Source organism: Cervus canadensis, chromosome 11, assembly GCF_019320065.1.
Source record: "Cervus canadensis isolate Bull #8, Minnesota chromosome 11, ASM1932006v1, whole genome shotgun sequence".
In the NCBI taxonomy this organism is placed as follows: Eukaryota; Metazoa; Chordata; class Mammalia; order Artiodactyla; family Cervidae; genus Cervus; species Cervus canadensis.
This window is the reverse complement of record NC_057396.1, coordinates 41,459,145-41,477,235: the sequence shown is the minus strand read 5'-3', so window position 1 is coordinate 41,477,235 and position 18,091 is coordinate 41,459,145. Positions and strand designations below refer to the sequence as shown.

At 48.1% G+C, this 18,091-nt stretch overlaps 1 protein-coding gene across 15 annotated transcripts in view; it reads left to right on the top strand.

Annotated features, from left to right (window-relative positions):
* PPFIBP2 (PPFIA binding protein 2) overlaps positions 1-18,091 on the top strand; it is a 166,207-nt gene that overhangs the window by 56,584 nt on the left and 91,532 nt on the right. For 14 of the 15 annotated variants that reach the window (XR_006272024.1, XM_043481821.1, XM_043481824.1 and 11 more), the window contains one exon: positions 379-593. Coding sequence is in view for 13 of the 15 variants with exons in the window: in XM_043481821.1 (XP_043337756.1) it covers positions 379-593 (215 nt within the window). In the remaining 2 variants the exon portion in view is untranslated. Of the gene's footprint in view, positions 1-378; positions 594-15,571; positions 16,009-18,091 lie in introns of those variants that run through there. The other variant, XM_043481832.1, reaches the window with a different exon arrangement.

Here is an 18,091-nt window from a genome sequence, read left to right as displayed (position 1 = left end):
CTCTGTGCATACAGTTTACCACTTTAAATTCAAAGAAGACACTTTTATTCATCTCACAGCTGGGACTGGCGTCTCACCATTTTAGCACACAAGCACTTGGTCGCAGGTGAGGTCTGGCTGTGCCCTCCTGCTTGTCTGAGCATGTGAGCTTCCCCCAGCCACTCACAATGGGCACAGTCATCTCCTCTCTCATGCCCAACCCAGGATGAAGATTATTCCTGCAAAGTTCACTTTGTGAGTGATTCTGCAAGGCAGAAGTGGTCATGTAGTCTTCTGATCGGTCCCTCTCCCTTCCCCTTTCATTAACTTTGCTCTTTACCAGTTCCTTGCCCATGGCATCCACCATTCTCACCCAGGTTCCTACCTCTCTCGTTCCAGGAACTAAAACAGGGGCAGATATTAGCGATGGTACCTGTGAGCCCGGACCGGCCTCCCCAGCCTCCTACATGAACCCCTTCCCGGTGCTCCATCTCGTCGAGGACTTGAGGCTGGCCTTGGAGATGCTGGAGCATCCTCAGGAGAGGGCAGCCCTCCTGAGCCAGATCCCGGGCCCCACAGCTGCCTACATAAAGGAGTGGTTCAAGGAGACCTCGGTGAGTAGGCCCATGGCCTGGGTGGGGGAGCATAGTCATGGAGTCCGTGGAATGCCATCAGGTTTATCTGAGGTGCCTAGCTCCTCCTCTTTAGGAGTCTGTCGATAGTCACATCCTCATGCTTCCCTCTGAACACTGATGAATTCTTTGTCATGATATGTGTTGTTCAATATTTTCATTACATAGGCTGTCAACCCAGGGTTCTGTAACATGCCCATGCCAGTGTGGTAGGGAGAATAATGATCTTCTGAAGATGTTTACATCCTGATTGCCAGAACCTGGGAATAAGTTTCCATACATGGTGGAAGGGAAGGAATCAGGTGGAATTAAGGTTGCTAATCAGCTGAATTTAAAGTGGGCAGAGTGGCCTGAGTTATCCAGGTGGGCCCAGTGTAATCACTGGTGTCCTTGTAAGAGGAAGGGGAGGCAGAAGAGTCAGCATTGGAGTGATGGGATGGGTGAAGGACTCACCCCCCCACCCCCCGACTGCTGCTGGCTTTGAAGGTGGAAGGGCCAAGAACCAGGGAATACAGGCAGCCACCAGGAGCTGGAAAACTGGCCTCTCCTCCAGAAAGGAAAGCAGTCTTACCCACAGCTTGATTTTAGCCCAGTAAGAACCATTTCAGACTTCTGACCTCCAGAATGGTAAGATAATGAATCTGTGTCATTGCAAGTCACTAAGTTTGTGGTAATTTGTTACAGCAGCAACCGAGATTGCCCACAGAGGAAGGTGAAGGCTCCTGGGGGGGTCTTGGGGGGTCTTGGGTGGGCCTGTTATAGTTCTGGTTTGCAGACCAGCTTCTTATCCCTCCCTCACATGCAGGTGGTTCTTGGTGGTCCTCTCAGACTGATGATAGAAGTCCCCACCTGCTTCTCCACAGGCACTTTTTATTTATTTATTTGCTTCTTTATTTTTGGCCGTGTTGCTGCGTGCGGGCTTTCTCTAGTTGTGGTGGTGGGGGCTAGGGCTACTCTCCAGTTGTGTGTGGGGGCTTCTCATGGCAGTGGTTTCTCTTATGGAGCACGGGCTCCAGAGCGTGTGGGATCAATACTTTGGTCTCGAAGGTTCTAGAGTAAGGGCTCAGTAGTTGTGGCTCACGGGCTTAGTTGCCCTGTGGTACATGGGATCTTCCCAGACCAGGGATCAAACCCGTGCACTAGACTACTGGGGAAGCCCTCCACGTGCTCTTTTAACTAGGTTGGAAATTGCCGGGGAATGGCTTAGGTAGGTTAGTCCTCTTTTTCCCCAGCAGAGGATCCCCTTTGCCTGCCTAGAGAGGCCCTCTCTGCCTGTTACTGTGTTTGCTTTATGCTGCTGGTCCTGGCTTCTGCCCTGTCGTGTCTGACCATCTTCTGCTCACCCCTCTGTGCGGCTGCGACTCTCTAGCTCACTTTACGCCTGGCATGGACATCTGTCCCTCCTTCCAGTCCTGCTAGTGCTGACTCAGGCTGCAGTGTTCACAGAAAATTTTTATGAAGCCTCAAGAAAATGATATAGGTTCATAATTCATCAGCCTGGAATCCTTGGGTCTAGATGCATTTTAGAACTCAGAGCTTATTAAACTTTAGAAAGGTGAGACGGTGCACATGTATTGTATAATATGTACCATTTCTAGCCAGTGCAGGGCAGGAAACACTGAACATTTCTTCAGCAAAACTTGTGAATGTCTGCATGAAGCAGGATAAAGACAGACTACCAATACATAATGTGCAGTGACTGTGTATATTTACCTTGCACAGATGTGCCAGAATTTATGTAGCCACTCCTCTAATATTGAATTGAGATATTTTTTAATCTTTCACTAATAGCGTGGCATTGCTATAGAGACTTTGTCTAGAAATATTTATCTCTAAATATGTTCTTCAGATGGACTCGTGAACGTAGAATTATAGTTAAAGCAGGCTTAACAGATAAAATGCAGGATGTTCTGTTAAGTTAGAATTTTAGATAAACAATATTTTTTAATAAGTGTGTTTCGTGCAGTTTGCTAAGTCTGGCAAACTCTGATCAAAGGTATTAATATCTTTAAGCCTTGTGACACATTTTTTCCAGACCGCTTTTCAGAAAGATTTTGCCCATTTCTATTATCTTTGGCAGGGCTTGAGGTACATCCTGATCAACAACAAGCACTAAGATTGAAAAAACAGCTAATTTCAGAGGAAAAAGAGTTTCATTTTATCTTTCCATTTCTTTGTTTAGTAGAAAGGCTGAATTTTAAAATAAGCTTATTAATATTTATTCTTCTGTATGGTTTCCAAACTTTTGATCTCATACCCCAATATGAAAAAAAATTCATTCTCCAAATATACATATTCATGTATGGAGAATTGTCCTAATGTATGTAAGTTATAAAACATAGTCCCAGATAGAAGATCCTTTTTAAAAGACTGGTTAAGAAAATAGTTTTAATATTTTCTTCACATACACAACCCAGTGATTATTTTGAGTGTCTTGGCTGTGCCTGCTGTAGTCTGATCTGTTAGCATCTATATTCTTGCCTCCCTGACCCTATTTGGGTTTTAGTGCTTTTCTTATATTTAATGACTTTTTACTAGCTCTTTGCTTTGTGGTGTTCCTTTTCCTCACTTTTGTTTTTAAATGTTGTTTTTGGTGAGGTTTTTTTTTTTTTAAATTATAAAAGAATTGTAATTTTATCAGTCTTTCCTGTTTGAGATTCTTTTCTTTCTAGAAAGGCCCTACCTGACCTCAGATCAAATAATATTCACCTGTATACTGTCTCCAGTAGGTTTATAGTTTGATTTGTATTCATCTGCAGTCTTTTTAGTGTGTGGTATGAAATAAGGATCTAACTTTTATAATTTACCAAAAGAGATCCTTAAAAGCTATTTTGGATCTAAAAGCAGTCATGGTGGTGGTTGGTTTTGCAAGATCCATTCCAGAAAACAGCTTGCGTTCAGATTTGCAGATCTGTTTTGGTGGCTGTTTACAACAGTTGGGGAAATGCTTGCCTTGGGATAGATGTTTCTAAAAGTTGTTGCATTCATAAATCTTCTGGTGTAATTATGGCCATCAGCAACCTATGAATGGTGTATTTTGAGGGGGGAGGTCAAAAGTTCATATAAACATTCCAAGATACCAGGGTTGGTTGTTAAGGTTTTGATTCTGGACAGAGACCACCTGTGTGTATTTTCGTTTTCCCAGATTTAAAGTCATTTTACAATCTGGTACACACACAGTCCATAGCAGGTCTTATCTGTATGGAAATAGAATTCAAGGCAGTGAACAAACCCACAGCTCCTCTTTAGATTAATTTTAGATTGCCTTAGCTTGGTACTTTTATTTATTTATTTAAAAATTTTATTTATTTATTTTTGGCTGCACTGGGTCTTTGTTGCTGTGTGTGGGCTTTTTCTAGTAGTGGTGAGGGGGGCTACTCTCTAGTTGCCATGCGTGGTCTTCTCATTGTGGTGGCTTCTCTTTTTGTGGAGCTGGGCTCGGTAGTTGTGGGGCACGGGCTTAGCTGCCCTGTGGCATATGGAATCTTCCCAGACCAGGGATCAAACCCTTGTCGCCTGCATTGGTGGGCAGATTCTTAACCACTGGACCACCAGGGAAGTCTCGATTGGTACTTTTAATTAGAATGTATTGCTGTTCAAATTGTAGTCTATGGACCAGCAGCTTTGGCATCCCCTGATAGCTTGTCTTAAAGAAAAAAAAAGTTAGACTTTGCCTCTCCCCTCCCCAATCCACTGAACCATTTCCAGGTGATTCATATTCACTTTAAAGTTTGTAAAACACTGCCTTAAACCACAGAGACTCACGTGAATTATTACCCACCCCACCAAAAAAAAAAACACACAAAAACACATGTGACTCAGAATTGGAACTAATAAGATAGCTTGAAGCCAAGCTTGTGCCTTCTCATTTCTCATTCATGGTATCTGTGCATCCCTTAGATGTTTGCACTGTTCTCTTTCATCATAAACCTCACTTGTCATAATCTGGCCTAGCATGACCCAGCCCTGCCTCATGACATCTTTCAGTAGGGATTCTTTCTCAATAAAATACAAACAGTAAGGAGGTTTATATGTCACTAACGTTATATGTTATGTTACTAACATATAACTAATATATATGTAATGAACATATAAGTAATAATACATGTATTAGTTATATATAACTAATATATGTCCAGGGGATGGGTGGCCCCAGGGTTAAATCAGTGGCTCTGGGATGACCTCAAAGACACTGACTTTTCGTATCTTTCTCCCTCCCCATCCTCAGGGGTTGGTATTTCCTCAGGGATGTCCCCTAACACAGGGGTCCCCAACCTCCAGGCTGTAGACCAGTACTTCCTGTCAGATCAGCAGCAGAATTAGGTTAGAAATAAAGGGCACATAAAGGTAATGAGCTTGAATCATTCTGAAACCGTTCACCCCACCCACACCCATGGAAAAATTGTCTTCCATGAAATTGGTCCCTGGTGCTAAAAATGTTGGGGTACTGCTGCCCTAAGAAGTTGTGCAAGTTGCAAGAAGGCTACTTGCAGTTCTGGGCAGCCTCCCTTCACACAGATACAGTTGTGTCTAGAGGTAGAACATGTCCTCTTCTTATAAACTAGGGAGGAAAACGTCTATCTGAAACCTCCCAGCAGCTTCCCATATGGTCCCAGTGGTCAGGATTTGTTTGCATGTGCATACCCTAGCTGCAAGGGAGGCTGGCACTCTCATCACAGTGGAGGGGAACCTCTGTCAGCAAGGAACCAAAAAGTGGGGGAAACGAATGGCCCTTAGGAAGATAGCTCACAGTGACTGCCACACATCCTTTAGGTTTGATGTTAGTCGTCTTGTTGACTGACAAGTTCATGTTTTCTGTGTGTGTTAACCCCTGAAGGAGAGAATCTCTTTGACCTAATTCAGAATTTTTGGACTAAGTCCTCCAAGTATATGAAGAAATGTTAAATGCAAAAGAAATAGAAATTAAAGACATTTTCACTTACGCTCAGCTATGGATTAGCTGCTTTTGGGTCAAGTGTCCACCCCAGGGCCAATAATTAGCTGTGGTGAGAGGGAAGAGGATCATGTGGTAGGAATCGCCGTCTTCTGTTCATCAGTAGCTGCAACGGGGATCTTCAGACTCAGATGATGGCGACTGCAGTGCACAGAAACAGGGGCTGCTGAAGGGGCCATGGTGGACGCAGGGGTGTGGTTGGTGCTTACAGCAAACAGCAGGCTAGTCCTGGGCCCCTGCCCTTACATCTTAAGTGGTGAGGGAGCTCTGGTCCTAGTGCACTGTGGTCAGAAAGACTGTGTGTGGGCAGCTGTGTTTCTTTTCTTTTTTTTTTTTTTTATTAGTTGAAGGCTAATTACTCCACAGTATTGCAGTGGTTTTTGTCATACATTGACATGAATCAGCCATGGATTTACATGTATTCCCCATCCCAATCCCCCCTCCCACCTCCCTCTCTACCCGATCCCTCTGGGTCTTCCCAGTGCACCAGGCCCGAGCACTTGTCTCATGCATCCAATCTGGGCTGGCGATCTGTTTCACCATAGATAATATACATGTTTCGATGCTGTTCTCTCAAAACATCCCACCCTCGCCTTCTCCCACAGAGTCCAAAAGTCTGTTCTGTATATCTGTGTCTCTTTTTCTGTTTTGCATATAGGGTTACCGTTACCATCTTTTTAAATTCCATATATATGCGTTAGTATACTGTATTGGTCTTTATCTTTCTGGCTTACTTCACTCTGTATAATGGGCTCCAGTTTCATCCATCTCATTAGAACTGATTCAAATGAATTCTTTTTAATGGCTGAGTAATATTCCATGGTGTATAAGAAGGAGCAGATATACTTGGCGTGCTGGCTGATTTCAATTTTCTTCACCATTTTCCTGAGGGAGGCACCATAACGGGTCCCGTATTTGCCCACAATTCCGACCTTCTTGGTGCGTTTAGCCATGTTAACGCAACCTAGATCCAAGCCCAAGAGCGCAGCTGTGTTTCTTTACAGTGGGGCTGGTTCCTCCTCTGCTGAGTGCTGGCAGAGGTGGGCACAGAGTGGCCATCAGCAGCAAGGGTCCTTGGCGTGGAAATAGTTATAAACAGACCAGACTTGTGGTAAAGATACAAGTGGAACAGAACTGCCCAGAATTCAGGGGTACTGGATTGTGAGCATATCTCCAAAGCTTTGGGGCCTAAAATAGGATCCTCCCTTTCTGGGCAACCAATAGAATGATGAAGAGTAGGCTTTAGGTCTGGAAGGGTGTGGCGGGGGGCTCTCTATGCTGGAGACACCCTCGGGGGCTTCAGTGATAAAGGGAACAAAGGGTCTGGATTCCCTTGTTCTAGGAGAAGTGCATGCTCAGTCGTGTCTGACTTTTTGTGACCACATGGATTCCTCTGTCCATAAAATTCTCCGGGCAAGAATACTGGAGTGGGTTGCCATTTCCTCCTCCAGAAGATCTTGCTGACCCAGGGGTTGAACCTGTATCTCTTGCATCTCCTGCATTGGCAGGTGGATTCTTGACCACTGAGCCACCTGGGAAAGGAACAGTACTGTTACCCAACCAGATTTGTTTGTCTGACACACAGCAAGTCAAACACTGAGGTACCATAGTTTACAGCCAAGAAAGAGTTTATTCTCAAGGTAGCCAAGTGAGAAGACAGGAGAATATGTCTCAGATCTACCTCACTGAAGGTGAGGGAGTTGGAGTATTTATGGGATAAGCAGGGTGGAATGTGAAGTCAAGTGGGCCTTAGAAAGCATGACTACAAACAAAGACAGTGGATGTGATGGAATTCCAGTTGAGCTATTTCAAGTCCTGAAAGATGATGCTGTGAAAGTGCTGCACTCAATATGCCAGCAAATTTGGAAAACTCAGCAGTGGCCACAGGACTGGAAAAGGTCAGTTTTCATTCCAATCCCTAGGAAAGGCAATCCAAAAGAATGCTCAAACTACCGCACAATTGTACTCATCTCACACGCTAGTAAAGTAACGCTCAAAATTCTCCCAGCCAGGCTTTAGCAGTACATGAACCGTGAACTTCCAGATGTTCAAGCTGGTTTTAGAAAAGGCAGAGGAACCAGAGATCAAATTGCCAACATCCGCAGGATTATCGTAAAAGCAAGAGAGTTCCAGAAAAACATCTATTTCTGCTTTATTGACTATGCCAAAGCCTTTGACTGTGTGGATCACAATAAACTGTGGAAAATTCTGAAAGAGATGGGAATACCAGATCACCTGACCTGCCTCTTGAGAAACCTGTATGCAGGTCACCGAAGCAACAGTTAGAACTGGACCTGGAACAACAGACTGGTTCCAAATAGGAAAAGGAGTACATCAAGGCTGTATATTGTCACCCTACTTATTTAACTTATATGCAGAGTACATCATGAGAAACGCTGGGATGGAAGAAGCACAAGCTGGAATCAAGATTGCTGGGAGAAATATCAATAACCTCAGATATGCAGATGACACCACCTTTATGGCAGAAAGTGAAGAGGAACTAAAAAGCCTCTTGATGAAAGTGAAAGAGGAGAGTGAAAAAGGTGGCTTAAAGCTTAACATTCAGAAAACTAACATCATGGCATCTGGTCCCATCACCTCATGGGAAATAGATATGGAGACAGTGGAAACAGTGTCAGACTTTATTTTTTGGGGCTCCAAAATCACTGCAGATGCTGACTGCAGCCATGAAATTAAAAGACGCTTACTCCTTGGAAGGAAAGTTATGACCAACCTAGATAGCATATTAAAAAGCAGAGACATTACTTTGCCAACAAAGGTCCGTCTGGTCAAGGCTATGGTTTTTCCAGTGGTCATGTATGGATGTGAGAGTTGGACTGTGAAGAAAGCTGAGAGCCAAAAAATTGATGCTTTTGAACTGTGGTGTTGGAGAAGACTCTTGAGAGTCCCTTGGACTGCAAGGAGATCCAACCAGTCCATCCTAAAGGAGATCAGTCCTGGGTGTTCCCTGGAAGGACTGATGCTGAAGCTGAAACTCCAGTACTTTGGCCACCTCATGCAAAAAGTTGACTCATTGGAAAAGACCCTGATGCTGGGAGAGATTGGGGGCAGGAGGAGAAGGGGATGACAGAGAATGAGATGGCTGGATGGCATCACCGACTCGATGGGCATGACTTTGAGTAAACTCCGGGAGTTGGTGATGGACAGGGAGGCCTGGCGGGCTGCGATTCATGGGGTCGCAAAGAGTCAGACACGACTGAGTGACTGGACTGAACTGAACTGAGGGTGGTCTTAGGGGAGAGGTGACTGTGAGGAAATCCATGTTCTGTGCAGGTGTGTTTGGGTTCATGTTTCCACATATTGGAGATGGAGACCCTTAGCATCATCTGAGGGTAGAGTTTTCCAATCCTCTGACGTGAAAAGGTCATTTGTTCAGACATCTGCACAGAGTCAGCTTTAGGGTGGTGCCAACCAGCCCCTGCCCAGCTCATGCTGGTCAGGTAATGATTCCAAGTAATTGGAAAACAGCTGGGCTGCATGAAGCTGGAAAGATATTAAAGGGAGGGAAATGGAAGGAAAGAAAGAAACCAAGTGAGCTTAATCAATGAGGGCAGTTTATAAGCAAAAGAGTTTTAACAAGCTATTCCCTTATCTGTTGTTCTATAAGACAAATTCAAGAATTTCTATTATTAGCTTCTGTAAACTCTGTGGGGCACAGTTTTAGTATCTGAGTCTGAACTCTGGGCTTATCCTCAAAGTTGGTGGCACACCAGGGAGCTTTGGACGGGGCTTTTGTACGGGAAAGGTTCCGGAAGTCCAAGGCAGGCAGGCTTCACGGAGCCTAGCCTGCAGAGTAGCATCAATGAGGCCACCCTTTGGCAGTATAAGATTGAGCCCCTCTTTCATGGCTGGCAGACCAGGCCAAGCTCAGGGTCAGGACCTGCAGGAGATGAAGCTGAGGCCCATGCCAGAAGGCTGCAGCATCTCTGCTTTAATGGGAATGGAGCCAAGTTCCAAAAAGGGGCCGCCTCTTTTCCCTCCCTGCAGATAAGCTTGTGGTGACCTGGGGGTGAAGCCCTCAGGGAGAGTGGAGCCTGTAAGGGTCTGGAAACGGCCAACTAGTGAGAAGCCAACCAATAAGACCCTGATGCTATGAAAGATTGAAGGCAGGAGGAGAAGGGGACGACAGAGGATGAAATGGTTAGATGGCATCACCAACCCAATGTCCATGAGTTTGAGCAAACTCTGGGAGTTGGTGGTGGACAGGGAAGCCTGTGTGCTGCAGTCCATGGGGTTGCAAAGAGTCAGATGTGACTGAGCGACTGAACCGAACTGAGTGAGAAAGGGAGGGGTGATTAGACCCAGTGAGCCTGGTTCCTGGGAGCTGCCCAAGCGATACCAGAGCCAGCAGAGTCTCCAGATGGAGCATCTCTGGGGGCTTCTCTAATAGCTGGGTACACACATTCTTCATCCACAAGGCACCAGACTGTCCCATTGTTTAATCAGTTCAGATGTGGGTCTACGGGATTTTTGGTGAAGACCCAAGGTTTTAGGGGCTAAAGTCTGAGGAAACACAAGTAAACCCAGAAGCAGCAGAGGGGAGGGTGGGTAAGGGGAGAGCTTGGCAGAGACCCTCCAGAAGGACTGTATTCTGTGCTCCTTTCTGGAAGTAGGGTTCATGGAGCAAGTCTGGTCCCCCAGGGGAACCCAGGCTCTCCTTGGCCAGGCTGCAGTTTTCCTGCTCGGCGTGTTCAGGTGGAAGGGAATGGACCAGATGAGGCAGTGTGGGAGGGAGTGATGAGCCAAAAGGCCAGCTCTATGGATGTGGGTGAACCTCGTTTCCCTCTTCTGGGACTCAGTTTCCCTACTGGAAACAATAGCTGGTTTGACAATCTCTCTGTAGGATCTGGCCACGCATTCCAGTCCTGCAGGTTAAGGGCTTTAGAGCAGCCCCCTGGTAGCCATCAGTCCCTGCCTTCCTCAGTCTGGACTTTTGTTAAAAATATATTTATTTATTTAGCTGTGCCGGGTCTTAGTTTCAGCATGCAGGATCTAGTTCCCTGACCAGGGATTGAACCCTGGGCCCCCTGCATTGGGAATGTGGAGCCCCTGGACCACCAGAGAAGTCCCTCCGTCTGGACCTTTAAGTTTGCAAAGTAGAGGCAGGTTAGGGAGCCTCTCTTGGTATAGCTGCTCCATGTCAGGGCTCAGCCGAGGCCGTCATCTCTGGAGCGGTGAAATGGGATGCCCTGACTGGGGAGCCTCCTCTGAGCCTGCCCAGCTGGTCTGGAGAAGTGAACCCCATCTTGGGTCTCAGCTCTGTCAGTCCATATATCAGATATTCATCATGTGCCCTCAGTTACCTTCTTAACCAGTCTCTCCAGAAACAAGGAAATAGACCAGGCCCAGGAGGGCACACGGCCACCCCCCGCCCCCCATCCACACAGCCACCTTGTCACAGATGGCAGCTCCTCAAACAAAGGCCCTGCGTTTCTGCCAGAGTCGGCCTGCAGTCTTTCATTCTGGCCAGAGGAGAGCAAATCTGTTCACCATATTGAAAAGCCAGAGGAGTTTAGAAAAAAAAAAAAAAAAAGGTGGGGAGAAGCTGTTTTATGAATTATAAGCTGTCAACTTGAGTTTCTCATGCCCTGCAATTCTCTGTATCTCTGTCCTCCACCCAGGGCTTGGAGTAAGAGATGGATGGGGTATTTGTATGGCAAACATGTTCATTTTGAAAGTTACAGGCAGAAGTTTTATAGGAAGATGTTGGCTTTCTGGATGTTAGAAAAGGGGAAATTTGGTGAATTATTTTTCATTAAAAAAAAAAAAAAGAAGGCGTTGTGAGTTAGTTTCCAGTGTGTGTCCCTCCATAGGTGTGAACCTGAGAGCTCAGACTTTTCTCTCCCAATGGACTCACGCTGGCCTGGTGTGCTGGTTGGAGGAGGGCCTTTGTCTCTGTGCAGTACTGGAAAAAGCCACTAGGTGGGAGTCAGGGACAAATGCTGGAAAGTCTAAAGCTCAAGGAACCCGCTTTCTGTGAGAAAATAGCTGCCTGTTTCCCCCCATCCCCCGCCAGCCACGTTGAAAGAGGACATAAGCTCCTCTCATTAATGAAGCTGCTGGACAGTGTACCTGAGTCAGCTGGCAAAAAGAATTATTTTCCTTGGAATCCAGTGGACCAAGGGTGGGCCTGGGATGCCTCCACTGCGTGTGCTCCCCCCCTTCTCCTTGGGGGAGGAGACCAGAGGGCTGTCTGCTGGTCCTGGGAGCACAGACCTGACCTTCCATTATCAAAGCTAAGACGCTCTCTCCAGACACCTTTAATCCCAGTGCCTTTTACTGGCGCGCTATTACTTAGGATGGCTCTCCATTTCCCATTTCCTGACCTGTGTTTTTCAGGCCCTGTCCTAGAGAGTTTTCCTGTACCTTGGGGACTTTGAAAATATTTTTTTTTCCTGGCATAACACCCCAGACTGGGGGCCTTCAGCCATTACAAACTTAGCAGTTTTAATTTTCCTGAATTTGGGAATTTTTTTTTCTTTTTTCTTTTTTTTGCCTTCTTCCAAGTAATTGTACCTTACTAAAATTCTGGAGATCTGGACTCTTTCAGACCTGACTTGAGACTAGTTCAGTCCCTAAGAACCAATGTTTATAAATGAGCAAGAATGTGCAAACACTGGTGGAAGAGCAAATAAATCCTTCCCCACTCAATTTCCTGCTCCAGGCCCAGGGGACGTGGTGGGCGATGTTGCCGGGTTAGCATGACCTGAGGTCTGAGCATGTAGACACCCGCCCACCCTCTGCTTGCAAAGAGGGCATGCCACAGCCACGGCGCCGGGTGTCCTTCCCTTTCAGGCAGGTAGGAAGGCTCAGGAGGAGTTGTACTTTAGGCAAACTGCTCAGTAGCCTGTGCTCCAAGAAACTTCTGAAAATAGTTTCCTGTTACTCCTCAAATACGGTCATTAAGACTGGCAGGATGAGCATCACTGGGGAGACTGTTAGCCATGCCCAGTCTCGGGCCCGATTCCCGACCTGCTGGGCCTGAATCTGTATTTTTACAAGAGTGCCCTCTGTCCCTAGAGATTCATTATAGAGAGAGAGAGAGACAGACAGACATCATCCTCACCCGGGGGTCAGCAATCTAGGGTCTGTATTTGGCCTGCTGCCTATCTGTTATTCCCTGAAAGCCAAGCATGATTTTTTGTGATTTCCAGTGATTGATGAGAAATCACAAGAAGACTAATTTGTGATGTGAAAATGATGTAAAATTTAAATCTTACTGTTCACACACACAAAAAAAATGTCACTGGAACACAGCCACCCTCACTGGCTTCCACGTTAGCTGTGGCAGCTTTTGTGCTGTAAATGAGAGTCGACTGTAACAAACCAGATGGCCCGCAAAGCCTGAAACGTTTGCCATCTGGCCCTCTACAGGCAGAGTGTGCCACCCCTTCTGTTACCCGTTTTGGAGATGGGTCTTCATGCCTGGACACTGTGGGCACCTGGGCTGTGGGGCCAGGATGCTGTTGCACAAGCAGGACCTTGCAGCCCAGAGGACCGGTGTCCTCAGGCCGTCCCTTCCTCTCCCCAGAGGTAGGCTCACGGTGCAGCATGCCTGTCGAAGGACATAAGCCTGTGTCTGACGTATCAGGGTGTCTTGGCACCTATCACCATGGCCCAGAGGCCAAGGCTCAGCCCTGAGCTGGAGCTCAGGATGCAGGCGAGAGGTCAGCTGACTAGCTCGTGACCATTCTCGGTCCATAGTTGTGCCTGATTCCTGGCCACCAGCAGGAGGAGCAGATCTCAGAACTCCATCCACAGTCATTCCAGCATACATGGGATTCCAGCCAGATAAGCAGCTCTCCTGAGGTCTCCCCACTGGACCCTGGGATGAGTTCCCTGACAGCTCTGACCTCGTAGGTGTGTTTTCACTCCCGCAAATGATCAGGTGCCTGCTCTTTGCCCTCAGCTGGCTGCTTCATGTTCCAGACAGTAATGAGTTGAGTCTCACTGACCTTGAGTTGCTTTTGCGAAGGCTCTGAGGGCTATAGGGTCACTGTAATGAATCTTATTGGTGTATCCTGTGTGGCCCCTGAAGACTTCTCTCTCCAGTGATGGATCCAGGGAGCCCCTGAGGCTCTGCCTCACAGCAGTACAGTAGAAGTGGGACCACCCCCACCCTGCTTAATAAGAGCAGCCTAATCCTTTCCAAGTAACTACTTAGGTGGGATAAAACCCAGGCTTTCAATCTTTGGGGAGTCATGGATCATTTTGATGATCTGATGAAAACTATTTCAGAGAAATAGTGATTTATACATACTCTTAGTGCTTTGTATACATTTTATGGACATAGTCAAGGGCCTGTCTGATCCCCCAAAGCTCCTCTATGACTCACTGTGAGGAGCCCCTGGCTGGGTGGCCTTCTGAGTGAGGGGGTGCAGCTATGGGTTTGATCCTAAGCCTTTTGAGTGCTATTTGTGGATTGAGTTGATTACAATATAAAATTTAGGGTTTCAAAGGAAAAAAAAGAACTGAGGTAAGAATTGCTACATGAGGGTACCATAAAAATATGTCAAGAATTTAGCTGCAGTTTATCTGGATTTCCTCCCTCCTCCTTTCCACCCTCCTCTCCTCTCTCTTTTCCTCCTGCCTCCTGTCCGGCTCCTCTCCTCCCATTCCCTCCTTCCCTCCCCTTCTCCCTGTCCCCTTCCATTCCTCTCTTCCCCTCCCTCCCCTTCCCTTCCTCCTCCCCTCCCTCTTCTCTTTCCCCTTTCTCCCCCTTTCCCACCCCCCCAACCTCCAGTTCATCACACCTGAGTTGAGCTAATAGATGAAGTTGACCCTATCTCTCCTCTCTGAGTCAAGCGTCTTTACCTCTGGGAAACTCATTCCCTCCAAGTAGTTTCAGGCTTATCTTGCCAGTTTAACCATTTGAGCTTCATTCTTTCATTCAAAGATCATTGAAGTTGTTACTGTGTGCTAAGAATTGTGCTAGGTGTAGAAACTGTGCTGGCTGTGAATCAGAGCTCAGACACGTGTCCTCCTGTCTGAAGTGGGAACAGGTGTGGTTGAGTACCACAGGGCCGGCAGTGATGTGGGGAGGGGCTTGGGTACCAGGGAGCCAGCCCCCACGGGCAGTGGGAGGCAGCTACGTTGCTGCCCAGTCCCCTCTTTTCTCCTCTCACACTGGAACCTTCCAAAGGATACCAGTCTTTCTCCAAGGATGTACAGGCCTTTCCCTGTACAGATCCTCAAATTAACTTTGCTTCTTCCTCCCCAGCGCCCCAGAAATACCTTTAATACATGCCATGTGGAAATTCTTCATTTGCCCAGAGCAGGAAGTTGGTTTCAGTTGGTTTGGATGCTGGGCAAATGTGTATTGACCAAATGAAGACTTTTCCAGGTTTTTAGACAGAAAAAAAGAAAAAAAAGGTCTAGCTACCCCTGCAACCTTAGGGATCTTGACTAGCACATCCTGCCCTAGTCCAGGTCAGGGGACCTCGGCGAGTAGGGCCCGCACTGCACTCTGTAACTGGGCCAGAGGCCAGGAGCAGGCTCGAGAGCTCAGGGCATGGGCCGCTGAGCCTGCTTTTTCTTTCTGGCCTCTGATCTGGGTGTGTCTCCAGGAATCTACTCCTCCCCCTCGTGCCAGCTGCTGGCCAGAGCCCTCCTCCTGCCGCCTCTGTGTTCTCTGCGGACGGGGCCAGCCTGCGGGGGACTGTGCTTGTTTTCTGCTTTGTCCTCAGGCCCTGCTTCTGGGTTGTGGACAGCGAAGGTACCGTGATAAGCGGCATGCCTTCTCTTTAGTCTGGGAGCTCCAGGAAACTCCCTGCTGACCCCCAAGGTGCACCGGGGAGGCCCACGCAGTCACAAGATGTGTGTCTGCAAGTCATTTACAGCAGTGGAGCTCAGATCCCTTGCATGTAACCACAGTTCCCCTTGCACCCACATCAAAGACCGCTTTCATAACCAGTCAGAGCCAACAGCCACACGTTGCGGGCTGGGCAAGGGAGAAAAGCTGTTTTTAAGAGAGCTCTTGAAGGAGGTGGGAATGTGAAGAGGAGGGGGGCAGCATGTGGGGAGCGCTGGGGAGACCACCCTGGAAAGCCAGCATGGGACCTGCTAGTAGGAAGGCAGGCCCAGCTCCCGTTTCTTCAGGATACTGCCTTCCCAGGGCTCCTACCCGGAGCGCTCCCTAGACCTCACGGACACACGTCTGGGGTGGGGACCGCCAGCGAGGCAGGCCTGGGACTCGCTCTTTCCCACCTGTCCCCGTGCAGAATGCGGCCCCAGGGAGCCCCGGAGCGATGGCTGGCTGCAGCTCTCCAAGGCGGCAACACGGGATGGTGCCGCCAGCGCCCAGGTTGGCAAACCCCCAGCTGGGCCAAGAAGCCAAACTGGAGCTGGTTCTGAATCTGTTCTTTTTTGGAAACGATCAACTTCCCTCAGGGCACAGTCCGACGCCGGCCTGGAGGAAAAGGGGTAGGCGTGGGCTGCTGGGTGGGGGTCAGGCTGTGTGTGGGAACCAGCAGTCCTCCAAGAGCTGCGCTTATTTTTAGTCCTCTCCCCAGTCCCAGATAAACCAAGAGCAGCTGGGAGCCTCTGGGTAAATGCAGAATGGAGCAGAGACAGGAAACCGGGGTCTCTCCCTAATGAGTTCCAGCCACTCCAGAAGGGGGAAGCCAGACGAGGAATTTTCTTCAGGACTGTTTCCCTCTGGCAGCCTCTGGTATTATCACCAAAAAGAATGTTCCCGTGTGTGTGTGTGTGTGTGTGTGTGTGTGTTTACAACTCTTGTCCAAGTCTGTCTTTCTCCCCCACCTTTTGCTAGGTTCCCTCACTCTGCAGGCTCTGCGTCCCAGAGCTGGTGCCTGTGCGCGTCTGTGGGGGCGGATACGGGAGCAGCACAGTCTGGTCTGAGCTGCTGTGTCTCTGAAACCTCTCAGGGCAAGGCTGAAGGACGCAGGCCAGGGACGTGGGGAAATCTGAACACGGCTTGACGTTCCTGAGGGGGAGGGGGCAGAGGCAAGAAAGAGGAGAGAGTTTGGTATCTGGCCAGAAAGAGGGCTTTTTCAACCAAGGAATCTAACTGCTGACATGGGTGCCCAGCATGGATGGGGACATTGATGTTTACAAGCATTTCGCGTGGCTGAAGCGGGTAAGTGACTGACTGCTTTGTGTGGGTCTCCATCGAGATGAGTGAGGAGAGAGACACTGTGTGTGTGTGCGCGTGTGCGCGTGTGTATTGAGGGGGGAGGTGTTTGTCCAGCGAAGCCCTGTTGCCGCCAAGTTCTCCATGAGAATCTAATTATAGACACTAGGGGAGAAAAGAGTCAGCTGTCTTTGTTTCTCCTCTGACATTCTAGTGAATGAGCCTCTGTGCAGAAAGGCAACAATGAAGTGAGGAAAGTTCCTTATTTTTGACTCTGGCACTTGAACAGTTGGAGGGTCCAAACACCGTGACCCGAGAAAGGCATCCACTGCTTTTTGGTGTGAGGACTCGGAGAGGAAGCCGCTGCCTTTCAACCGCACAGGGTTCACAAGTTATCGGGCTTCTCCCCTGCTCGGAAGTTATCCGGCATGGAAATTAGTCAGCTGTCAGCTGAAAGAGCTGCCGCGTTTCCGGGGGAGGCCCTCGGGAGTTCTGCATGTTTTCCACAGGCCAAGGGTTTGGGTTTCAAGTTGCTCCTGTCTACTCTTTAGGGGGTGAGCTTGAGTGTGTGGGGTGAGCGACTGGGCGAATACTGGGGGCTGGAGTCGCATCCACGTTCACAGAAACCATGCTCTTGCTTTTTTTGTCACCATCTCTGAACTGGCAATGGCAGCCCACTCCAGTATCCTTGCCTGGAGACCACATGGATAGAGGAGCCTGATGTGGGCTACAGTCCATAGGGCCGCAAAAGTGTCGGGCACAACTTAGCGACTAAACAACAACTAAACTGGCAAAGATGGGTATCCATTAATTTTCACATGGAGGCAGGATGTTTCCAGAAGCAGGAATGGCAAAAGCAGCTGACAGATAAGAGATCTGACATTGTAGAAGAACAGAAGGGACACAAAGTGCCCGGCTTGGAAGGTCCCTGACCCCCACACCCCAACGCTAGGCCTGCTGGCGTCTGTGGGCATCCTGTGCACCTCTCACTCAGCAAATACTTACCCAGTTCTGTACTGGGTGTCCAATCGTGAGCAAAAAAGTAGAACCAGTCTCTGCTCTTGTGGATCTTCCATACAGTGCTTGGGGGATGGCAGTCAGTTAAACAGTCCCCAGGAAATAAGCCTGAAATTTACAAGTTGATAGATACAGCCAAGAAGAGGGACTGTTAAGTGGCCATCCCAAAGGACTGTTACTGATTGAGAAGGAGTGGTCAGGACCCTCTTTGTGGAAGTAACATTTCATTGAAAAGTGAAGGAGAAGTTGGAGTGAGTCCGGTGAAAAACAGGGTAAAGAACACACGTCTGAACTCAATGATGGAGGGGAGACGTGGGCGGGTCCCGGAGCACACAGGACGGGGAGGACGGCAGGCAGGGTTGTGGGGTCATGGTTTGTATAATGGGAGACTTGCTG